Raw genomic sequence first — 26,226 nt, 5'->3', positions numbered from 1 at the left:
TGATGGCAGAGGGGAAGAAATTGTTCCTGAAATGTCAAGTGTGGGTCTTCAGGCTCCAGTACCTCCTCCCCAATGGTAGTAAAGTGAAGAGGGCATGTCCCAGATGGTGAGGATCCTTAATGATGGATGCTGCCTTCTTGAGGCACCGCCTCTTGAAGATGTCCTCAGTGGCAGCGAGGGTTGTGCCTGTGATGGAGCTGGCTGAGTCTACAACCCGCTGCAGCCTCTTTCAATACTGCGCATTGGATCCTCCATACCAGGCTGTGATGCAACTAGTCAGAATGCTCTCCACTGTACATCTATAGAAATTTGCAAGAGTATTTGGTGACATAGCAAATCTCCTCAAACTCCTAATGAAGTAGAACCACTGGCATGTCTTCTTTGTGATTGCATCAATGTGTTGGGCCCAAGATAAATCCTCTGAGATGTCGACATCCAGTAACTTGAAGCTGCTCACCCTTTCCACCACTGACCCCTCAATGAAGGTTGATGCGTGTTCTCCCAACTTCCCCTTCCTGAAGTCCACAATCAATTCCTTGGTCTTGCTGATGTTGAGTGAGATGTTGTTGTTGTGACACCACTCAGCCAGCCGATCTACCTCACTCCTGTACACTTCCTCATCGCCATCTGAGATTCTGCCAATAATAGTGGTGTCATCGGCAAATTTATAGATGGCATTTGAGCTGTGGCTAGCGACACAGTGATGAGTGTAGAGAGAGTAGTGCAGTGGGCTAAGCACACATCCTTGAGGTGCACTTATGTTGATTGTTACTGAGGAGATGTTACTACCGATCCACACTGACTGTGGTCTCCTGATAAGGAAGTCAAGGATCCAGTTGCAGAGGGAGGTACAGAGGCCCAGGTTTCAAAGCTTGTTGATTAGTACTGAGGGAATGATGGTGTTGAATGCTGAGCTGCAATCGATAAACAGCAGCCTGACATATGTTTTGCTGTTGTCTAGATGCTCCAAATCTGAGTGGAGAGCCAGTGAGATTGTGTCTGCTGCAGACCTGTTGTGGCGGTAGGCAAATTGCAGCAGGTCCAGGTCCTTGCTCAGGCAGGAGTTATTTCTGGCCATGACCAACCTCTCAAAGCACTTCTTCACAGTTGATGTGAGTGCTACCGGGTGATAGTCATTGAAGCAGCTCACCCTGCTCTTCTTGGGCACCAGTCTGATTGATGCCCTTTTGAAGCAGGTGGGAACCTCTGACTGCAGCAGTGAGAAGTTGAAGATGTCCTTGAACACTTCAGCCAGTTGGTCAGCACAGATTTTCAGTACTCTGCCAGGTACACTGTCGGGGCCTGACACCTTACGAGGGTTCACCCTCTTGAAGGATGTTCTGATGTTGGCCTCCTAGACAGAGATCACAGGGTCATCAGATGCTGTGGGGATTCGCACAGATGTTGTATTATTCTCCCTTTCGAGAAGTGCATGAAACATGTTGAGCTCATCAGGGAGTGAAGCATCACTGCCACTTATGCTGTTAGGTTTCACCTTATAGGAAGTAATGGCATGCAAACCCTGCCACAGCTGTTGTGCATTCAATTGTGTCTCTAACTTCACATGAAATTGTTTGATAATCAGGGACATTTAAAGATAGTTGATATTGATTTTAAAAGCATTTAAAATGTTGAAATTAAAAAAAATAAAAAAGCAAATACAATTAAGGTAATGTAAACAATTGGAGAAGGAAAGAAAAATCAACAAGTAACTTCCTAATTAATGTCAGCAACCACATTCAAATGAATTTGGCCATATCCAGTGCACCATATATGGCTGGTATAAAGGCGAGTGGCCAGATACCAAGTATAATCAATCTCCAACCTCTCAGCTCAGCACATTGCAGAATGCCCCAGACTTAGTGGTGAGACTGGAACATAACAAGAGGTCAGGTGTGCTTGCTTTTAACTTCCAGCGTGACCCATCCCTCTGTGCTGCAGTGCACAGTTTTAAAAATCCAGAACACGCTGATGCACATGGTGCAGCTGGCCAGTGCTCTTCTGCAGACCCACTAGCTAACTGCCAGTGAGATACAGTATAGACGAATGCGTAATATCATTGGTAGATTTCCAAGGGAGGATATGAGGAAGAGGAAGGCCAGATGTACCTCCTAATTGAGATCGTATAAGGAATGATTGCTGGATTGGGTAGAGCAAGACTGGTGTGATATATAAACAACAGAATATGAGTAATTTGAGCCACTGTAGTTCCATGATAAAGCAGCATCTGAGTTAAAAACAGTTGACCTCTTTCTGCATCTCTGGGTTTCTCACCAACATCCTCCTCAACAATATCTTTGTGGGAGGGCAAACAGCCAGAGGTCATTGTACATGTTCGGATAAATGACATGGGTAGAACAAGGGAATTCTGCAGAATGAGTATAGGGAGTTAGGTAAGAGGTTAAGATGCAGGACTTTGAGGGTAATGATTTCTGGATTACTCCCAGTGCCGTGTGTTAGCAAGGTCAGAAATAGGATAGACCAGATGAATTCGTGCCTGAGGAGCTGGTGCAGGGGGCAGGGATTCAGGTTCTTGGACCATTGGGATCTCTTCTGGGGTAGGGGGTGACCTGTACAAGAGGAAGAGGTTGCACTTGAACCAGAAAGAGACCAGTATCCTTGCAGGGAAATTTGCTAATGCTACACAAAATGGTTTAAACTAGATTGGCAGGGGGATGGGACTCTGAGCACGAGCAAGTCATGGGATAAAGCAGTAGCCAGTGAGAGCAAGTTTAGTAATCAGGATAGCCAGGGGGACAGTAAAGGCAGGGAAGGGAATACCCAGTTAAACTGCAATTATTTCAATGCATGAGGTTTAACAGGTAAGGCAGACGAACTCAGAGCGTGGATTGGCTCTGAGGACTGAGATACGATAGCTATAACAGAAATATGGCTGAGAGAAGGGCAGGACTGGCAGCTCAATATTCCAGGATACAGATGCTACTGGTGTGACAGAGGGGCAGGTAAGTGAGGAGGGGGTGTTGCCTTTTTGATAAGGGAGGACATAACAGCAGTACTTAGAGATGGCGTTCTTGGGGGATTATTCAGTGAGGTCATATGTGTAGAACTTAGAAATAAGAAGGGGAGGATCAATCAAGTCAGGCTGTATTATAGACCACCCCCCCACCCCCCCCCCCCCCCCCCCCCCCCACCAATAGTCGGTGAGAACTTGAGGAGCAGGTGTGTGGAGAAATTGCTGATAGTTGTAAGAATAATAGGGTTGTATTAATGGGAGATTTTAATTTCCCCAGTATTAACACTCTGGGCAAGGGCTTGGATGTGGCTGAATTTTTGAAATGTGTCCAGGAAAGTTTCCTGAGTCAATATATAGAGGACCCTACTCGGGAGGGTGCAATACTGGACCTTCTCTTAGGGAATGAGGCTGGGCAAGTAATTAAAGTGGCAGTCAGGGAGGACTTTGGCTTGAGTTACCATAATTCTATTAAAGATAGGATGGAAAAGGATAGGACAAGTCCACAGGAGCAGGGCTGATTTGGAGGGAATTAGACAGGATCTAGCAGAGGTTGATTGGGTGAGCCTGTTTGAAGAGGAAAGAATGAATAGCAAGTGGGAGGCTTAAGAGTGTGATATCATGAGTCCAGGAACAGCATGTTCCTGTTAGGGTGAGGGGTAAACCTGGCAAGCTTAGGGAACCTTGGCTGATGAGAGATATTGAGGATCTGGTCAAGAAAAAGGAGGTCGGGGACCAGTGAATCCCTTCTTATAAAATGATTAAGAATACTCTTAAGAGGGAAATCAGGAGGGTAAAGAGAAGGTATGAGATGGATCTGGCAGGTAAGGTTAAAAAAAATACCAAGAGGTTCTACAGCTAGAGTGAAAGGGTGGCAAGGGAGAGAGTAGGTCCCCTTAGAGATCAGCAGGGCCACCTACGTCTTGAGCCACAGGAGATGGGTAGGATTTTTAATGAATATTTCTCTTTGTGTTTACCGAGGAGAAAATCATAGTTGCTCAAGAGATAAGGGAAAGAAGTGGAGATATTTTGGAGGACAATCATATTACCAGGGAGGAGGTATTTGCAGCATTACAGTGCAATGAGGTGGATAAATCCCCTGGGCCTGACCAAGTGCATCATTAGACTTTGTGGGAGACTGGAGAGGAAATTGTGGAGGCCCTTTCGGAAATTTTTGCTTCATCGTTAACCACTGTGAAGTTCCAGAAGACTGGAAGGTGTTGTTCTATTGTTTAATAAGGGTAGCAAGTAAAAGCCAGGGAACTACAGGCCAGTCAGCCTAATTTCAGTCGTGGGGAAGTTGCTGGAGGAAATTCTGAGGGACAAGATCTACCAGCATTTGGATAGACAGCATCTGATTAAGAGGAGTCAGCATGGCTTTGTGTTGCAAAGTCATGCTTGACGAACCTTTTGGAGTAACCAAAAAGGTAAATGAGGGTAGGGCAGTGGATGTTGTCTATTTGGACTTTAGAAAGGCCTTTGACAAGGTCCCGCAAGGTAAGCTGGTCTGAAAAGTTAGGTCCCATGGAATCTAGGAAGAGCTGGTTAGGTGGATTCAAAATTGGCTTGGAGGTAGGAAGCAGAGGGTGGTGGTTGAAGGACGTTTCTCAAAATGGAGGCCGGTGACTAGTGGAGTGCGCAGGGGTCGGTGTTGGGACCCTTGTTATTCATTATTTATATAAATGATGTGGATGCAAATGCACAAGGCTTGATCAGTAAATTTGCGGATGACACGAAATTAGGACAACTTTCCTGCCTCTATCTTATCCCTTTCATAATTTTATATGTTTCTGTAAGATCCCCTCTCGTACTTCTGAATTCCAGCAAGTATAGTGCCAGGTGACTCAATCTCTCCTCATAGGCTAACCCCCTCATCTCTGGAATCAATCTGGTGAACCTCCTCTGCACCACCCCTAAAGCTAGTATATCTTTCCTCAAGTAAGGAGACCAGAATTGTATGCAGTACTCCAGGTGCAGCCTCACCAGTACCCTGTACAGTTGCAGCATAACCACACCGCTCTTAAATTCAATCCATCGAGCAATGAAGGCCAACATTCCATTTGCCTTCTTGATAACCTGTTGCACCTTTTGCAATTCATGCACAAGCACTCCCAACTCCCTCTGCACAACAGCATGCTGAAATCTTTCACCATTTAAATAATAATCTGGTCTTCTATTTTTCTTTCCAAAGTGGAAAACCTCGCATTTACCAACACTGTACTCCATCTACCAGACCCTTGCCCACTCACTTAACCTATCTATATCTCTCTGCAGACTCTCCATATCCTCTGCACAATTTGCTTTTCCACTCAATTGATTGTCATCAGCAAACATAGATACGCTACACTCAGTCCCCTCTTCCAAATCATTAATGTATATCATGAACAGTTGTGGACCCAGCACCGACCCCAGCGGTACCCCACTCACCACTGATTGCCAACCAGAGAAACACTTATTTATCCCAACTCTGCCTTTGATTGGTTAACCAATCCTCTGTCCATGCTAATACATTACCCCCAACTCCATGCATCCTTATCTATGGATAAGTCTTTTATGCAGCACCTTGTCAAACGACTTCTGAAAATCCAAGTATACAATATCCACCTGTTCCCCTCTGTTCACTGCGCTCATTATATCCTCAATGAACTCCAGTAAGTTTGCCAAACAGGGCCTGCCCTTCCTGAATTCATGCTGTGTCTGTCTGATGGAACCACTTCTATCCAGATGTCTCGCTATTTCTTCCTTAATGATAACTTGGCATTTTCCCGACTATAGATGTTAAGCCAACTGGCCTATATCAGTCCTCTGCCTCCTCCACTGCCAAGAATTCCAAGCGCAAACTGGAGGAACAGCAGCTCATTTTCCATCTTGGAACCTTGCAGCCTAACGGCATGAATATTGAATTCTCCCACTTTAGGTAATCCCCTTCCCCAAACCCCCCACCCCCCCCCCCACCATGCTTCTTCTCTTCTTCCTTTTCCTAGCCCTTTATCCCCCCTCTCTTTTTACCCATCCCCCGGTGGATCTGCTCTCCCTTCCTCCCCCGCACCTGCCTATCACTATCTCTTACCTGCATCTACCTATCACCACCTGGTGCCCACCCCGCCTCTCCTCTTTTGTCCAACTATCACTGCACTGCTTCTCCTTCCTATATCTTGGGCTTCCCCTTTTCCCATCTTCAGTCCTGAAGAAGGGTCCCGATCCGAAAAGTTGACCACCTGCTTTTCTCCACGGATGCTGCCCGGCCTGCTGAGTTCCTCCAGCATCATGGTGTTTTTCATCAAGACTGCCTTGACCAACTTGATTTGCCCAATCTTTGTGGAAGGTAAAGTCCCCCATGACAACTGCCATTCCATTCTTGAATGCATCAAATATTTCTTGCTTTATTGCCTGTGCCACTGTAATGTTATTATTCAGTGGCCTTTAGACAACTCCCACCAGTGACTTTTTCCCTTTACTTTTCCTAATCTCTACACAGATGGACTCAATATTCTGCCTCTTAGATCTTATATTGTCTCTCACTATCACCCTGATCTCATTCTTAATTAAGAGCACTACCCCACCTCCCTTACCTTCCTGCCTATCCTTCTGTATTACCTCATACCTTTGGATATTTAATTCCCACTCATCTCCACCCTGCAACCACGTTTCTGTAATGGCCTCTAAATCATACCCCTTTGTAGTGATTTGTTCCACAAGTTCATTGACTGTTTCGAATACTATGGGCATTCGGTCAAACTGCCCTTATACACATTATCCTTTTAGAATCTAGTAACCATTGTGTCCTTTGAGTTTGACTTTTCTGTACTCCACACTCTTTTCTAACTTTTGCTCTAGTCTCTGTCTTGCTTCCCTGTCTTTCTGCATGGATTCCCATCCCCCTGCCATATTAATTTAAACCCTCCCCAACAGCACCAGCAAACAATCCCACCAGGACATTGATCCTAGTCCTGCCCAAGTGTGGACCGTCCAGTTTGTACTGGTCCCACCTCCCCCAGAACCAGTTCCAATGCCCCAGGAATCTAAAACCCTCCCTCCTGCACCACTGCTCAAGCCACATAGTCACATATGTTGCTGTTCCTACTCTGACTAGCACGTGGCAGAGGTAGTAATCCTGAGATTATTATCTTTGAGGTCCTACTTTTTAATCTATCTACTAGCTCCCTAAATTCAGCATGTAGGACCTCATCATGTTTTTTTCCTATATTGCTGGTACCTACATGCACCACGACGACTGGCTGTTCACTCTCCCCTTCCAGAATGCCCTCCAGCCACTCTGAGACATCCCTGACCCTTGCACCCAGGAGAAAACACACCAACTGGGAGTCTTGTTTGCAGCCACAGAAGCACCTGTCTATTCCCCGTACCACTATACTAAAATCGTCATGTGTCTGTGACAAATTCCCAAACACCAAGTTCAGGAATAGTTTTCAAAGTTCAGTTCAGCAAGCCATAAGGTGAAACATGAAGATAAAACATAGATGTAGAGAACATAGAGAGAGTAATTACGAAATCCAAATGTTCCATGATGGAACCCAAACGACACCTCAGTGTTTACTTGGTAGTGACTTCCTCATCCCGAAAAGCATCCGAATCGTGGTCGTCCACACAAATACCTGTTTCCCTCTATAGGTCAGCAACAAAGTGAACTCCACCGGATTACTCCCGTTTTCCATATGTGGATTGTAGTAACAGACACAGTTATTGTTTCTCATCCATCGATAGAGAAAACTAGCAGGCTGGTGTCTCTCTCCCTTTTCTCTGACTGACTTCTTCAACAACGTCATTACCTCCTTTATCTTATGTTGATGTAAGCACGCCATACACACACATGCACACACACACGCACACTACTAACTCTATCTTAAAGGGACATTTACTGAGTCCATAACACTATAAAGAATAAAATAATAAGGAACACAGTCTACAGTTCACCTGCCTTGACTGTGATTAAGATAATCATGGTGCTGCCTGAAGATAATACCTGTGGTTGTAAGTTCTGGTGGTGATTGGATGACCATTGAAGGAATTTGTGTGTTGAACTTGTACTCCGAATCTGGCTTTCACGTGGGGCCCAGTCATCATTTTAATTAGGGCTCAGATCGGGACAGCACACGAAGAAAATCTCTCGTACAGCAGTGGCGAGTTTCTCAAACAAGTCGGTTTGTTCAACCTTGTTAGTGTACACTGGGGAGCACTTCGAGTGAAAGCTGAAAGATACTTGACTGATCCAAAAAAACTTCCACCAATTTATAGTATTTACATTACAATAGCTACATGTGGATTTCACAATTTCATCAGTAACCCATTTTTCTTTGCAGTATTTAATCTTTGGTTTTATCTCTGCAGGGGTTGCCTCTAACTGCCAGACAAATGGGACTTTCCCTTCCTTTACCAGTCATTTCCCTCATTCTCTGCAATTGGGTGCTCAAATTGGGTCTTGTCCTTCTGTCATGACTTTGTTTATCTCAAGATCAGTTCTCCTGCACTTAAGCTATAATCCGACCTCCAATTGTTTATCTCTGCTCCAGTTAGCTATGCCTTGTAATATAACCAGTTCCATGATCCAAGTAGTACCCCATTTCTCCTAAGTGACCTTTAAGCCACCTCCGCTATTGGCCTATTTTCCCAACATCCTTTTCTAATTTGTATGACACAAGTTGACCATATTACGGACTTTCCCAATTTTCTTATAATTGGAGATTTCTTCTTGATTTCCTCCCTGCTGGCTCTTGGCCATGCCCAAGGAAGCCATTACAATTTGCATTTCATTACAATTTGCATTTCAAAAGCATTTTTGTTTATTCATAGAACATTACAGCACAGTACAGGCCCTTCGGCCCACGATGTTGTGCCGACATGTTATCCTGCTCTAATATCTATCTATACCTTCCTTCCCACGTAGCCCTCCATCTCTCTATTATTCATGTGGCTATCTAAGAGTCTCTTAAATGTCCCTATCTGCCTCCACAACCTCTGCTGGCAGTGCGTTCCACACACCCACCGCTCTCTGTGTAAAAGACTTACCTCTGACATCCCCCTTATATCTTCCTCTAGTCACCATAAAATTATGCCCCCTCATGTTAGCCATTTTTTCCCTGGGAAAAAGTCTCTGACTGTCCACTTGATCTATGCCTCTTATCATCTTGTAGACCTCTATCAAATCACTTCTCATCCTGCTTCTCTTCAAAGAGAAAAGCCCTAGCTCATTCCTTTAAGCAATATTGAATCTGTCTGGCCACTGCCTAACAAGTCCAGTCATACTATACATTTGGTCAATAAACATGTAATTATTTTAGCTCTCTGCCCTTTTGTTCAGTTCAGCACTTCTGACACCACATTTCATCTCTCACATAGTTGTTACAATGACCATTCCTTGATTAGGCAATATACTGCACTTCTCTCAGTAACGAGGGTTTTAACAATACCATATTAAACAATACTAACATTAAAACAAACAATACAATTACCGGATGAATAACTAAGCTCAGAAATATATATTGGTCTTAGGGGATCAACCCATGAAAATATCTCAGCAATAGTGGACAATAAGGTCTGTCTCTACCTTGGCCATTTGGTATAATTCTCCCAATCATAAACCATTTAAACCTTCTTTCCTTACAGATCTTTGGCAATGTCACTCAATTCTTTAGTTACCTCAGGTGATCTTTTCTGAGCGCGACACTATTAAAGCACCAGCGATCGGGGTTCGATTCCCGTCGCTGTCTGTAAGGAGTTTGTACGTTCTCCCGTGTCTGCGTGGGTTTCCTCCGGGTTCTCCAGTTTCCTCCCACATTCCAAAGACATACGGGTAGGTTAACATGGGCGGCGTGGACTCGTTGGGCCAGAAGGGCCTGTTGCCACTCTGTAAATAAAATATTAAAAAATTAAAATTTTTAAAAAAAATTCTACTTTACCCCCCTAAGACACTTAAATTTAATGAGTAAAAGATAAAGTTCCCACTTTGTTCATGATATTGGGTAAGCTAATAGACTGAGTTCATGGTGCGAATCATGGAAACTATTGACACTTCTCCACTGGCAGTTTGGTAAAAGTTTTCATCCTTTCAATAAACAACTTCCAGAAATAATACACATGCACACTGTTTTCCATTATCGAATACTCTAGTTACATTCCCATTGTTTCAGTATTCAAGGAGTTAACTGCACCCAGTCCTGTTCCAACACCTCCTAATACAGTGTCCATTAAATCTCTCCTACCCCTTCTCATTTACTTAAATGGAGAATATTGTCTCCACTTTTGCCATAGCCGATGCACAGCTCACATTAATATTTACCCTTGCAATCATTTGCTGTCTACTGACAGCACTCTTGAGGTTCCCATTTTACTTTCCTCTTTTTATTATCTTCAGAGCAAAGAAAACAATTCTTCCAACACCCGCTCTTTGCAAAGCAGGATCCAGCACAGTCAGTTGGCAAAGCAGTCCATGGATTCTCATCTGCATTTTACCAAACAGGAATCCTGACTGCTCATTTGTATTTTAAAAGAGAGACACTGTGATGACATCAAAACAAGCTTTCCCAAAGAACTCAAAATCAGTAAGTCAAAAGTCTCGAGCAACATCTTTTAACCTTCTGGAAAATATTATTATTAAGAAAAACAATGTTTAAGATTCCCAATTGTCCAGTCTATTTCCCAAAATACCAATTTCATACTCCCCATTTAAGTATACACTAATTGACAATTATCCCAAAGTGCCAATTTTCTCTCTAGGATGTGGGAATCTCATATCCGGAATAGAGACACTCACATTTTAAACACCTTAAACTGGATTTTACATGGCCAATGTAGAACCCAGACTTTTTTTTTTGCTCTCCCAAATCAATTTCAAAGGAAACAAATAAAAGAATACAAACTAAAAACACAGGTAAGACAAAACAGAAATCCATGCTTGCACTTCTCTTACTTTAGAACTTCCAAAAATAACTGAAAAGCTTAGAATAAAGAGTTAATTTCCACAATGAAGATTTCTAACATAACCCAAAGAATAAAGGGAAAGAAATGATGGATGGGTGGGGCCTCCCACGCAACTTCTTAAAGAGGTCCTGCAAATCTACTGTATAGATTAGTGAAATCTTTTAGTTCGTCACATCCTATTCCTCTGGAGCATAAGATTAATAGGATATATATTTATATTTATAACACAGATGAAACAAACAGGTAACAGCTTTTAACTCACAAGTTGCCGCACCTCATGAAACATTTTAAAACTCACAAACCATTAACACACTTCAAGCAAAACATAATTTTCACTCAGAAATTCAAACAGAGAGTAAAACACAAACGTCACACATGCCTCAAGGAAATCATTCAAGCCATTGAGGCTCTGATACAACAGAATACTGGAAGACATTGATCACGCGAAGACATGCATCTAAACATCCCCACATCAACCAAAGCTCTACCAGCCTCCAATTCCCATTAGCATTTAAACATTGAGGAAGTTGCTCACTCTGATGACTCCCTCCCTCTGGTGTTTCTAACATTTCAGGACTTACTGAGGCCATGCTGAGAGACCTACCAGGTCCCATTGTGGTCCCTGTCCTTTTCGTCCTCAGTCAAGCAATCCCTTTTAAATTGTCCCATCTTCCGACAATTGCTGCATCGTAGCAGTTCTAGGGTCTTATCCTTCCTTTCCTCACATGCCCTGTCTTCCCACACATAACATTCTAAGTTGTCCTAATCTTCTATCCGGCTGATTTTAGTCTTGGTGCCCTGATTTGCCTCAGTTTTCATGTCCCAAGTCATTGTTCCCCGCTGGGAGCCCCGTATCTAATATTCTCTTTATGTGAGTACCCATTCCATCCTGAAGTAAATTCAAGAACATATAATCATTGCTATGGGTGTTTGCCTGTCCTGATTGTTCGCTATAAGCCACAAACTTTCGTCCCATATGGTCTTCAACTCTTTCCCTTGGTTCTTGTTTTACCAAGGTTACCCTTGTCCAATTTGGTGTGCCACTCCCGAGTTCATTTTTTACAGCTCTTTTGAAATTATGAAACTTGGATCCTGTTTGCATGACCCGTGTTCTATCTCGGTAATTAGGTGGCAGGGATGTTCATACTGTGGATGGCACTTTAACCTTCACTATCAAGTGATTATCATCATTAGTAATCCTGTGAGCATCTTTTAACTCTGCTAACTTATTCTAAAATGCCCAATTACTATCATTCCTCTTTAAAGCAGGCAGTTCGTTGATAATCATCTGTTTCTCTGAAGCAGTCAAAGGTCCCCGATGGTCCGTATGTATAACTTTTCCCCCCATCGTCCTTGTTGCGATCCTAATCGGGGCCACTGCAGCTGCGGCTGATTTCTTTATGTCTTTGTCATAGAGTAGGAGTGGCTCATAATTATATCCATTATGTATAGTTTTCCTGCTCTAAACTTCCCCAGTCAATTTCATCCCTGTCCGCTAGCAGTACAGGGGGCAACACAGCCGCCACCATTCTCTTGCATTGTTTCTACATTGCTCATCTTGTGCACACTTTATTGCTGCTATTTTTATCTTTCCTTGTTGGTTGTTCCCCATGGCTGCATGAATAATTACTCCTTTTTCATACTTCTCTTTTTTTTGTCCCTTCCACCAAGCCTTTTGCTCAGTGAGGGGTGCCTTCAGATCATATCCTCTCTCTATCATATTTTTAATTTTTTTTATTATAATCCACTATTGGTTTTACTGTGGATCCCTTGGGTTTCCATTTAATGTCAGCGCTTTTCCTATCAGTAGCCATCATCAGTACATTGTGTGTCCTACTGATACCACCTTAAGGTTCCTACCCTGCATCTAATTCCTCCCCATCAGTGACCTGACATCTAATTTCTCTGTGTCAGTGACCTGACGTCTAATTCTTCAGCATCAGTGACCTGACGTTTAATTTCACCACGTCAGTGACTTGACTTGTTACTTCCCTCTCACACCAACCTTACCAAGTAAAATCACTGCACCTTCCTTGTGCTCCAATTCATTCTTTTTATATTGCAACATACGGTCGCCCAACAACAATATGCCATCTACTGTGGGTAGAATTAAGCATACTCACCCGATTAGGTTGTCCTGACCAGCACCCTGCTCGCAGTGCCAATTATTGTAGGAATTTGTGTTAAACCTGTACCCTGAATCTAGCTTTCTCATGGGGCCCAGTTGCTATCTTAATTAGGGCTCAGATAGGGACAGCACATAAAGAAAATCTCTTGTACAGCAGTGGCGAGTTTCTCAAACAAGTTTATTTATTCAGGCCTGTTACAGTGTACACTGGGGAAGACTTTGAGTGAGAGCCCAAAGATATTCCACTGATCCAAAAACCTTTCACCAATTTATAGTATTCGTATTATAATAGCTACACGCAGATTTCACAGTTTCATTAGTAACCTGTTTTTCTTTGTAATGTTTGATCTTTGGTTTGTCTCTGCAGGGATAATCCCTTTCAAATTTGTATGAGACTTAAGTTGACCATATTACAAACTTTCCCAATTTTCTTATAATTCCCAGTGATTTCTTCTTCAATGTCCTAAAATTCATGGGACCTTCACTCTGAATCATTAACAATGGTGCAGGGACAGAGTTGTCATGTGTCCTGACAACTTCATGAACAGGCACATGATGTGTTAGATAGACAAGACAATGAACGTTTTTAGGAAATTAGGCTTCAGTCTGGCCACTTGGGCACTGGATTTGAAAACCTACTGTTCACTAGAAAAGGAAATGTGATAGTTAAATGATGGAGCCACTGGGGAAAGTTACCCTGAGGACCTTGGAATTCACATTGAATAGTTCTCTCCAAATCATCCACCAAGTCCAGAAGGTCAATGGTCAAAACATTTACTTTGGAAATATTGGCAATTCTGCAGACTTGTAGTCAGGACAAATAAATGGAGGTGTTCATGTAGCCACTTCTCATTACATGTAGCACTATTATATCTAATGCTTTTGTGGTAATAGAATTGGTGAAGACCCCTTGCGGCAATCCAGAGTCTTCTGTAGGTGGTTGTCATTGCCTCCAGTGATGGTGATACTCCAAAAGTGCGATCTGGACACCCAAGAGGCAGCATTTGCTTTAGAGTGCTGCAAGTCTAGATCTCGCTGTTAATTTTACCTATTACTTTCAGCTGACTTGTTTGTCACCTTCCTGAGGGTAATGATTGAAAGAGTATCATGCATTTAAAGAGGTCATAAAGAAGGGGCAGAAGGAGACTTTTGGCCAATGTTAGTGAGGTCATTAAACTTCCTAGTTTGCATGAGATCAAGGAGATATCATGGCAGTTTATCTGTACAAAGCATGGATATAATATTGGCAACAGACCCAAACACAGTTCTATTATTCTTACTTGACAATTCCACATGATTTGCTGTTTGAGAAAGTTAATGCATTGATGTAATTTTCCTAAATTCCCTACATTCTGTAAAGGTCTCAGGGGATTGGAAAATCCTGTATGTAATAACTTTATTTAAGAAAGGATAGAAACAGAAAGCAGGAAACAATAGTCAAGTTAGCATGAGATATGTCATTGAGAAAAGGCTTGGATCCATTGTTGTGAGGTAGTAGCAGGACATTTCAAAACCCACAATACAATCAAGCAAAGTCAACATAGTTTTATGAAAAAAAAGTTTGTTGAACTTATTAGCATTTTTGAAGATTTAACAAGGGAGATAGATAAAAGGAAGCCAGTAAAAGTAGTGTTTTTACATTTCCAGATGGCATTTGATAAGGTTTCTGGAAAGAACAGATGGTTTATTAGGAAAGATTCAGCAGATTGGGCTTGTACTCATTGGAGTTCAGAAGAATGAGATGTGACTTTATTGAAATATGGGATTCTCAGGGGATAGTTCTCGTAGGGAATGTAAGTCTAGGGGCATTCTCAGACACAGTAGATTGGTGTTGCTGTAGATTTTTTTGGCTTCTGTTTTTGACAGATGTGACACTGAATTATAACCCTTTGCTGATTTCCCCACTTCCCTACCTTCGCCCTATCTCTCAGATATAGATAAGGATATTTCCCACATCTCTTTGGCAATCTAAATTCAGGTTCCTGCAACACCTTCATTAGAACACTATTTAGGCTATTATAGGAACTAGTAGTGTCATTGTACTGCAATTAGTCCAACATCCAGTGTATTTTAGTAAAAAGGTTTTAATTCATAATTTTAATGGTGTTTCTAACATTATAAATGCTTTATGTGATCAACTGGGCAGCATAGTGGTGTAGCCAGTAGAGCTGCTGCCTCACAGTGGCAGTGAACCTGGTTCAAGCCTGAGCTTAGCTGCATGGGTTTCCCCAGGCTCATCTGGTTTTCTCCCACATCCTAAAAGTGTGCAAGTTGATAGGTTAATTGGCCACTGTAAATTGCCCCTTGGGGATAGATAAGTGATGGTGTCTGTGGCAAGTTGATGGGAATGTGGGGAGGATTGGTTACAGGTAATGGGTTTGCTTCATGATCCAGCATAAACTTGATGGGTCGAAATGGCTTCATTCTATGAAGAGTATTGAAATATGAAGTATATGCAAGTCTTGACAGTAGAGTGTAGATTAATTTTTATGTGTCGGTGCTTAGCTCTGAAATATTTCCTTTATCTTTTGTAGGATTCAGTCAAGGATTACGCCGTTCAATAGGTGGAATTGCCACAATAATGGGCCCTATGTGGGCAGGAGGATTAATTAACAATCTTTATATAATGTTAGGAGTCATGATGGGTCTTCTGACACTTCTAACTGTAAGTAAAATGAAAACCAGGTACCTCACAGAAATGCAGATTACATTATGACTTCTTGCATGACGCGGTTTGTAACATAACTTGGAAATTCATTTGCAAATTGCAGATTCTGAAGATTGATGATTTTCTCAACCTTTATAGTTATATGAATGGTGATAGTCCATCCAGCCCAGTCCAGATAACTTCAAGGATTTGTGCTTGATGATATGTAAAGAGTACATGCAACCTTGAAGGCCATGCTTTGGCTGGCAATTTGACTGAGGTTCTGAGCTAAACTCAGAAAATTGCAGTTGGGAGTAGGAGCATTGGCTAACCATTTTCTAACTCTTCCTTCAACTCACATTATCAAAGTTAATTTAGAATTCCTACATTGTGCTCAGATTGTTTCTAGATATTTAGAATTTTAGGCCCATCCTGGCATGTGCAAACCTGCTATTTGCATCGTAGTATGGACAAGTTAATCATTTTAAAAAGGACCTGTGTCATTTTGCTAGAGGCTACATAGAGCAATCTAATCACATGCATCATGCCAACCTTTTTGATTTTGATATAAGCCAAGTTTGATTATTTTTATGCAAATAGTAATAATGTTTATGTGAAAATGAATTAACTGAATTTGTTTAACTTTGTTTTCTGTTTTAGGTGATGATGGTATTATCATTCAGCTATTTGGTTGAACCTGCCCCAACACTGACATCATCTGTGAACAGGAGAAACATGGATGATGATTGATTAAAGTAGTTATGAATTCTAGCAGGAGAGCACAAGGTAAAACTATACACTGCACTTTGTCAGCTTTGAGCATGGAGATGGGGAGCTTCCAACTTCTGTTTCTTTTTACGCAGTCCCTTGGAATCGAGCATGAATTGTTTTCTCTCCAATTCTGTAGGTTCTGAGATGGCTAATGAGGCCAATGTGCAGACTGCAGACTCTTCCATAGTGCAGCGGCTGGGAAGTTTGTGAGGTGGTCGGCTCTGCCCACTGCTTTCCCATGGCCTTTGTGTGTTCCAAATGCATGGTCTTGAAGTTTTCAATACCTTGCTGAATGTTCTTTATCATATTCTTCTTACACAGTCCCTTGCCGCCATTCTGGTTCTGCAGCCAGTGTGGGAATCGGGGACTCTTCCATAATGAAACAGGAGGTGCCTGACAGGATTGGTGGGTAGGTAGTCTGTCAGGTAGCATGCTCCTTCCACTATTTTCTGTGTGTCAACCTGGTAATTTCTTCTCATAATAGAGCTCAGGATAGAAAGTTTCAGGAGTCTGGTGTTGGGCATGTCAAATCCAGCTGACTGAGTGTAACCACAACTTCAAAACTGTGGATGTTCACCTGGGAGAGGCTAACCTGTCCTTGCAGTGAATTAGGAGGATTTTGCAGAGATAATATTGGTGTTTTTTTTCCATTTCCTTGAGATGCCTGCTGCAGGTAATCCAGGTCACAAAAGCATGTAGGAGGGCAGGAATCACAGTTGCTCAGTAGACCATGAGTATTGGGCCTTTTCTGAGGTTTTGATCTTCATGTACACCTTTCTTCAATAAACCAAAGGCTTTGCAGATGCATTGAAGGCACTGGTGAATTTCATCAACATTTCTTCAAAATAAACTTCTGTTTATTGTGAAATTGACCACCATCCTTCACAACTGGATGTGACAGACTGTAGAACCTTGAAGTGATCTACTGGTATGTAGTCACTTAGCTCTATACAGAGCATGCCACTACTACAGTTTAGCATAAGTATAATCATGATTTTAGATACATCTGGTGCTGCCCTAGGCATACTCTTGTAAGCTCACTGAATTAAGTTTGATTTCCTCACTTAATGGTATTGAGTGAGGAATCTGTAGGCTAAGTGGTAATGAGAGGGAATTAAATTCAGAATCAGATTTATTATCACTGACATATGACACAAAATTTGTTGTTGTGTGGCAGAAGTACATTGCAAAGACATAAAATTACTATAAATCACAAAAATAAGTAAATAGTGCAAAAAAAGGAATAATAAGGTCGTGATTATGGGTTCATGGACTGTTCAGAAGTCTGGTGGTGGAGGGGAAGAAATTGTTCTTGAATCATTAAATGTGGGTCTTCAGGGTCCTGTTACTCCTCCCCCATGGTAGTAACAAGAAGAGGGCATGTCCCTGATGGTGAGGGTCCTTAGTGATGGATGCTGCCTTCTTGAGCCACTGCCTCTTGAAGACGTCCTTGATGGTGGGGAGGGTTATGCCCGTGATAGAGCTGGCTGAGCCTACAACCCTCTGCAGCCTCTTGCAATCCTGTGCAGTGGAGTCTCCATACCAGGCTGTGATGCAACCAGTCAGAATGATCTCCACTGTACATCTCTAGAAAATTACAAGAGTCTTTGGTAACATACCAAATCTTCTCAAACTCCTAATGAAGTGCCTTCTTCATGATTACATCAATGTTTTGGGCCAGGATAGATCCTCCAAGTTGTTGATGCCGGGAACTTGAAAGCTGCTCACTCTTTCCATTGCTGACCCCTCAATGAAGACTGGTGTGTGTTCTCCCGACTTCCCCTTCCTGAAGTCCACAATCAATTCCTTGGTCTTGCTGATATTGAGTGCGAAGTGGTTGTTGCGACACCACTCAACCAGCTGATCTATCTCACTCCTGTATGCCTCCTCATTGCCATCTGAGATTCTACCAGTAACAGTGATGTCATTGACAAATTTATAGATGGCGTTTGAGCTGTGCTTAATCACAGTCATGCGTGTATAGACAGTAGAGCAGTGGGCTAAGCACGCATCCTGTATTGATTGTCAGCGAGGAGATGTTATTACCAATCTTCACTGACTGGGATCCTGATAAGGAAGTCGAGGGATTCTGCTGCTATTTATGGCCCATACAGCTTGGTTTTGAAATGCTAGATCTTGATTGTATGCATTCCATTAAGTTCAATAGTACTGTTGTACAATGCTAAGTAAGGCATACCGAGCGTGAAGATGGAATTTGTCTTCACTGAGGAATACTATCAGGGACAGATGTATTTGCAACAGGTAGATTGGTGAAAGAGAGGTCAGCTATGTTTTTACCCTTCTGATGAAGGGTCTCATCCTGAAACATTGACAGTTTCTCTTTCCACAAATGCTGCCTGACCTGCTGAGTGTTTCCTTCATTTTCTGCTTTTATTGCAGATTTCCAGCATCTGCAGTTGATTTTCATGTTGCTACCTCATGTGAATTCCGTCAGTACCTGCTGCATAATTAGACTAGCAACTGTGTCCTTTAGGACTTGCTCTGATAGGATGGTTAATAGTGTCACTGAGGCAGTCTTAGTAATGGCTAAATATGGCCCCTGCCACCCTGAGTACATTATTGTACATCGATGCTATTTCCAAGTGGTAGTCAATTACTGATCCCTGAGTAGGGGTGATATATTAACTGGAGATACCTTATCAATGTTTCACATGAGGTTAGCGAGACTCAGGTTCTAGAGTAAGTGTTAAAGATGTCCAGGCCCACTCGTTTGCTTCTCTTTAATATGGCGAGTTTGTCTACCTGCGGAATTGGACATAAAGTCATGCATAATCATATCACTAGCCTTATGTGAAACATTGATAAGGTATCTCCGGTTGATATATCACCCCTTCTCAGGGATCAGTACTTGATCACCACTTAGAAATGGCATTAAAATTAGGTAAATAATGTACTCAGGATGGCAGGGGCCATATTTAGCCATTACTAAAACTGCCTCAGTGGACAGGCCCTTTGGCTCACTATGTCTGCACTGACCTTGATGCCAGTCTGAACAACTGCCATTTGCCTGCACATAGAGTGTATCCCTCTTGTCACTGCCTGTATATATATCTGTCTAAATGCCTTTTAAACATTGCCAGCTTATATGCTTCAACCACCTCCCATGGCAGCATGTTCTAAGCACCTACCACTCTCTGTGTAAACAAAACTACTTGCCTTGCAAATTTCCTTTAAACTTTCTCACTCTCACCATGAACCTACAGTATGCCCTCTAGTGTGGCCAACCTCCTTATAGCTAGTAGACTCCAATCCAGGCAAAATTCTGGTGAACCTTTTCTATACCCTCTCCAAAGCATCCCCATCCTTCCTAGAGTGTGGTAACCAGAACTGCACGTAATACTCCAAATGTGGTCTAACCAAAGTTTTATATAACTGCAACATGACTTCCCTTCTTTTAGACTCGTTGCCCTGACCAACGAAGGCAAGTAATCCATACACCTTGTTTACCACCCTATACACTTGTGTTGCCACTTTCAGGAAGCTTTGGACTTGCACCCCAAGATCCCTTTGTCTATCAGTGCTCCGAAGGGTCCTGCCATATACTGTATAATTTTGTACTTGATCTCCAAAATTGCATCACCTTACAGTTGTCCAGATTAAACTCTATATGCCATTTTTCTGCCCAAATTTCCAGCTGACCTGTATCCTATTTGTATCCTTTGACAACCTTCCTTGTTATCCACAGCTCCACCAATTTTCAGGTCATTTGCAAACTTGCGGATCAGACCACCTACATTTTCATCTAAATCATTAATATATATGACAAACAACAGAGGGCCCAGCACTGATCCCTATGGAACACCACTGGTCACAAAAGTCCAATGAAAGAGGTGTTTGGGATATGGCTGAAAGTGATCATGACTATCAGGCTGTTGTTTGGTGAGATTGTGGAATAACCCTTGCAATTTAATTATAAATCCCAAGAAGTTAGGTATGATGACTTTTGAGAGTGAACTTCACTGGGCATGTCTTTGCTTTGCACGGTGCTCATTTCTGGTGGTCCATCTAGCTTTATTGATCTTTGAACATTGTTAATACAAATGAATGGTTGGCCTGCTGGGCAGTTTCAAAATCGTTGAGGGACAAATAACAGCAAGAATGGCATTTCTCAATGATTGCAGTTCTTGCCTATCGAAGCAGGAAGTGCATATGAATGATTCAGGAGCAGGAGTAAGCCACTTGATCCTTTGAGCCTGCTCTACTATTTAATAAGATCATGGATTATCTGATTGTAACATTAACTCCACATTCCAGTCTACCTATAGTAACCTTTCACCCCTTGCTTACCAAGCGTAGCGATAGACTGTAAGACAGGGCTTACAAAGTGTGAACATATGCATTTGAAGCAGGAATACGCCTCTTGGCCCCTTGTGTCTCCTCAGCAATTCAATAACATTGTGGCTGATCTGATTTATAACTTCTTCTGCATTCACACCTACCTGCAGTAACCTTTTACCACTGCTGTGAGGAAGAAAGATCCAAAGACTCACAATCCTCTGGGAGAAAAAATATTCACCTCATCTGGCTGACCCCTAGTTCTAGATCCACCCACAAGAGGAAACATCCTTTCCATGTTTACCCTGTAAGGACTCCTTGAGATCTTGAATGATTCAATCAAGTCCCCTCTTACTCTTCAGCAGATACAACCTGTGTAATCCTTTCTCATAATACAACCCTCCCAGTTCGAAGTATTAGTCTAGTAGTTAAATTACATGAAAACCAAAAATCTGCAGATGTTAGAAATCTGAAAAAAATGAAATTGCTGAAAATACTCAGCAGGTCAGACGGCATTTATGGAAAGAGAAGCAGTTAATGTTTCTGGTCTGATGTAGGGTTTTGGACCTGAAGCATTAGCTATTCCTCTTTCCACTGTCTGACCTGCTGAGTGTTTCCAGAACTTCCTGTGATGTTAAGTTAAATAGTTGAGCAGGCAGGAAATGTTGGTCCCTTTGAGATAGATGGGAATGTGGGAGTTGGTGGGGGAGGTGATTTTGGAAGTGGTGTTAGCATGAATTTGGGGATTAGGCTGGGGGGGGGGTGTGCACAAGGGGATGCCTGCAACAATATGAGGATGAATGTAAAATTAATAACTTGAATCTGTTTAGAAGGGAGAAAGGGATCGGGTTGAAATATGAGAAGTTTGGGAAAAATGGGTAAGCATATGGGAAAGGGAAGGAGAGGAATTGTCTGAATCAGGGTATTGGAAAAGTAATTGAAATGGAGAAAAAAAGACTGTCACTGAATTCAAGAGTATTTGTGAATGCACTTGTATATTGTAGTGTCTCCAGGTCTAGATTGAGTAGAGTGTGCTTATTAGGTAATTTGATATGGGAGAATGACAGATGAGGTATTTTGGTAGAAAATGAAGCTTTGTTAAAGACCTGTTTGAGAATTAAAGACCTGTTCATATATAGTTTGAATGTAACCAGCACGTATCCTTTTCAGCATAAGAGTTCCACTTTTCATGGATTGCTTACCTCTGACATAATTAGGTAATATGCCTTTACCATTTATCCATAAACATCAATGCTTCTGTTGCTCCTCCCTCCTCTAATACATATCTTTAAAATTACCTCTGATTCAGGTTTTAGTCATCTGGCTTAATGTCTCTTCACTTAACTCTGATTTTTTTTAATGGTTCTATGTAGTCCCATTTTGCTGCTTTAAGCAGAGTTATTGCTGTTCTATCATGATAAAACTGTACAGGTTTTTCTTTTCCAATCAATACGAAAGGAAAGAAATAATTCTAAGTACCCTTAAACTGGTGACCTTAAATATGGTATGGTGATATTCTTCTATCAACCTGCAACAACGTAAGATCTTCACTCCCCGCCAAAAAATATTACTGAAGAATACAATCTGTATAAACAGAGTACTGGAGTTGTGATAAGTGCAATAACAGTATCTAGGGATTCAGATATCATAAACTATTCAAGCATTGACCCTGCTTCATCACCTGAAACACTTGATTAAATTACCAATGTTAATTTTACTCCCAACTCATGATGATTCGTTTTTGCTTAGTCATATTCTAATTTCCAGTGTATTATTGATTTTATTAAATGAAATTTGTTAAATGTTATTTTGCACAATATGTTTCTTTTTTACCCTTTCCAGATCTCCGATGTTGCTGTTGTGAATCTTCATGCACCACATAATATGTGCAGCTGCTACCATACTTAATGTGAGCACTTGTTCAATCAACTTTTTGTATATATTGGTAACTGTAAAAATGAAAAGATGCTGTCATAAAGTGATCAGGTAAATTGTAGAAAGGCAATATAGTATGTGAGCAAATTAATGTAATCCTGTTCACTTCAGGTCTTGTAAGGGTATATATTTCTTATATTTCAAATTACAGGCCATGATTTTGAGTACATTTGTTTTGAAATCGCTGTTAAATTAATTGCTTTTAAGATAAAACCACATTTTCTGTATTCATATGTAAGTATGCATCAATAATGTTATAAAACTAAAAATAAATGAGGATAGACTTGTCAATGTGAAACCATATACCTTTCATAAATGTATTTAATGAAGTATGTTTTGTATTGAAGTCTGGCATGGCTGTGTTTTAAAAAAAATCCTAAAATAAATAACTAATTTTATTCTGATTTCAGTTCTCTTTGAGAAAACTAACAAATTTATCTGCCTAATGCCAACTTTAAACACTGAGCATCATAAATGTTAACTGCTCTTGCCTTAATGAAGCCAGCCTGGAAAATGGACGCAGGTAACAAGTGCCATTATACAGAGTCAAAGCGTGGAAATAGACCTCCTTGTCCATGCTGACCATCAGATGCCTTTCTACACTAATCTCATTTTCCAGCAGTCAGCCCTTAGCCTTCTTTACCATGGTGGTTCAGGTGTTGCAGGGAAAGGAGTGTTAAAATGGCTTGGGACTGTTGCAGACCAGTAATGGACTTGACTGCTTTCATTATTTTCATCAGGGTCCTATAAAAATCCAATCTGCAGTTTAAGCTTAAGTGAGGTTGAAGAGTAGTGCTGTTCTCTCACTGCCCAAACCCACACAAATCCTATCAAGGCCAGAAGGAAAACAGACCCATTTATATTTCCTTGTAAGCTTGAAGCAACAAGTGTCTTCCTCTGGGTTACCATAAGAAAACTTTGGGCCTTTCTTGCCCAGGTTTCCACCTTCTTACTATTGAGTTTTCTCTTGCCTAGACTTTCTTGGTTGCTTGGGATGTTACCATGGTGTCCTGACAGAAAATTCTTGCAGGAAACACTGGAATTCTAGTTTATGCCTAGAAATAATTACTTCTTAATTTGGGTGGGATTGAGTCCAGGAGGAAGATAAGGCCTACCTCTTGAGCCTCTCCACTATTTAATAAAATCATTGTTTACCTGTGACCTAATTCTATACACTGCTCATTTCCTCATACCTTTTCTGAACAAAAATCTATCTTAGTTAAAGTTAATGGTTGACTGCCATTGATTATGGTTTATGAAAGGGCATTCAGAATTCTTCACACTTTTTTGTACTTGTCCATGACATTTAATCTATGTACGCAGAAACCAGGGTCTTTTTGAAATTCCACGCCTTTTAGTTTTAATATTTATAAGTATTTTCATTTGGGCTCTGAAGTGGATGACCTCATTTTCCTGCATTGAAATCCAATTGCAAGAGTATTGCCCATTCAACTAATTTTTTTCTCTTATAATTTAGTGCTTCCATCTACACTGCTTGTAATGCTGCCTACCTTTTTGTTATTGGCAAACTTAAAGTTGAACACATGACTTTCTATCCCTTTATCTAATTCATTTATAAAAACTTTGATTTGTTGCAGTCCCAATTCTGATCTTTTCTTTTGGTACATCACTAGCAACATCCTGCCAATTTGAATACCTGTCCAATGTCCCTAATCACTTTTGCTGCTCAACTATTTTCCTCACTTAGTCAATGACTTGCCTCCAGTTCCATGAGCTTCATCTTGAGCTGACAGCCACTCTCATATGCTGCTGAAAGTCTGCATAATAGATATTCTCTTATCCACTGTTTACTTAGCAGTAAAAGCAAAATGTTATATACTATCTCAAGCTTCATGTATTGGAGGCATGTGACATCCCCTTCTTCCACCTCTCTATGGAGTTGCCACTGATCAAATCTTTAACACACTAAGTAATCTACTTATGACCGTGGTGCACAGCTTTTTTCTTTTGCAGGAAGGGCCATATTAATGCTCTGAAACACCTCTGAGGGCCACTGATTACATTCAAAAATATTCCATCATCTTGCTAGGAATGACCCTCCCTTTACAAACCCATACGACTATCAGATTAGCTGAAAATTTATGCTGCTTAATCACTATCCTTAATTGTAGACTCTGTTGATTTAATTGATCAATAATTGATGTTAGGCTGACCATTCATGATTCCCTGGTTTATTCCTTTAAGGAATGTACTGCTCATGAGTGATCATAAAATAACAGAATTTATGTTTGAGAGTGAGAATTTAGTTCTGAAGCTAGTGTCTTAAGCTTAGAGATAGTTATCACCATCTTCTTAGGCAGTGCCTCAGGATTTAGGATGACTTTTGTGTGTTCTGTAATGGTTGATAAAACCATTGTGGAAACTGCAGACTCTTCCATAGATGGAACAGGAAGTGCCTGACAGGGTGGGGTAGTGGGCTATTGCACCATTTTCTGTGTCGGCTTAAACATTTCTTCTCATAACAAAACTTGGAATCAAATGTCTGTTTCATGAGTCTGTGTCAGATGTGTGAGTGGTATGGCCTCCCCAATGAAGCTGACTGTGTGAAACAAGGTCCTCAGTTCTGGGGAAGTTGGCCTGGGAGAGGGCACTGACATTGGTTCACTTATCCTTCCAGTGAATTTGGGGGATTTTGCAGAGACAGGGTTGGTGGCATCTTTGCAGTGTCTGATGTTGGTAGTCCAGGTCTTAGAGACAAGTCGATTTTGTGCCAGGTCTGAGGTCTTGCTCTTCAGACACCTTTTTCTTTAATCAACCAAAGGCTTTGCTGGCACATTGAAGGCAGTAGTGAATTTAATGTCATCCTTCACCGACAGGTAGCTCCGGAGATAAGGGAAATGATTTGTATTTTTCAGGGTCTTTCTGTGTACCTTCATTGTTGAACAGCAGTGTTGTGCAGTGGAGGCAGTTTGATAGAGGGACTTTGTCTTGTGAATGTTGAGTGTAAGGTTTGATATGCTTCATTGCACAAGTCAAAGATGGCAGCTTCTGAGTAGGCACAAACACAAGAACTATCTGCGTACTGCAGCTCAACTCCTGAGGTTTGGATGAACTTGGTTCTAGGATGTAGTCTTTGTAGGTTGAGCTGTTTCTCATTCGTTGTGCAAATTAGCTCCACTCACATCAGAAGCTGACTGAAAGTGAGGTGAAGTAATGTGATGAGAAAGACTGGGGAAATTGTGGGGCCAAGTACAGTCTCGCTTGACGCACATCTTCATTGCGATTGTGTCTGTTGTAAGCCTGTTGGTTAGGATCATGGCTTGCATGCTGTCATGAAGCAAATGTAAAATGGAGTTCTGAAACTGGTGTCTCAAACTTAGAGGTAGTTATATAGGTATGAAGGCAGAGTAAGTTAAAGTGACTAGGAAATAGATTAAAAAGTAAGGCTAATTAGTAAGCAGAGTTTGACATTTAAGGACATTTTTCTTAATTCTTAACAAGGGTAAATTCCATTGAGGAAAAAAGGGCCCCTAAGGAGGGAAGGTACATCCATGGCTAACTATAGAACTTAAGGATGGT

At 41.5% G+C, this 26,226-nt stretch overlaps 1 protein-coding gene across 2 annotated transcripts in view; it reads left to right on the top strand.

Annotated features, from left to right (window-relative positions):
• The window catches only part of LOC127571985 (major facilitator superfamily domain-containing protein 8-like), a 56,651-nt gene extending 33,534 nt beyond the window's left edge, over window positions 1–23,117 (top strand). The window contains exons 11-13 of one of the 2 annotated variants that reach the window (XM_052018778.1): window positions 15,572–15,702; window positions 16,345–16,470; window positions 22,594–23,117. In XM_052018778.1, the coding sequence (XP_051874738.1) occupies window positions 15,572–15,702; window positions 16,345–16,434 (221 nt within the window). In that variant the 3' untranslated portion in view covers window positions 16,435–16,470; window positions 22,594–23,117. Of the gene's footprint in view, window positions 1–15,571; window positions 15,703–16,344; window positions 16,471–22,593 lie in introns of those variants that run through there. The other variant, XR_007956543.1, reaches the window with a different exon arrangement.
• Window positions 23,118–26,226: the final 3,109 nt, after the last annotated feature.

The sequence above is a fragment of the Pristis pectinata genome, chromosome 6 (assembly GCF_009764475.1).
Source record: "Pristis pectinata isolate sPriPec2 chromosome 6, sPriPec2.1.pri, whole genome shotgun sequence".
NCBI lineage: Eukaryota > Metazoa > Chordata > Chondrichthyes > Rhinopristiformes > Pristidae > Pristis > Pristis pectinata.
This window is presented reverse-complemented; position numbering and strand designations above follow the sequence as displayed.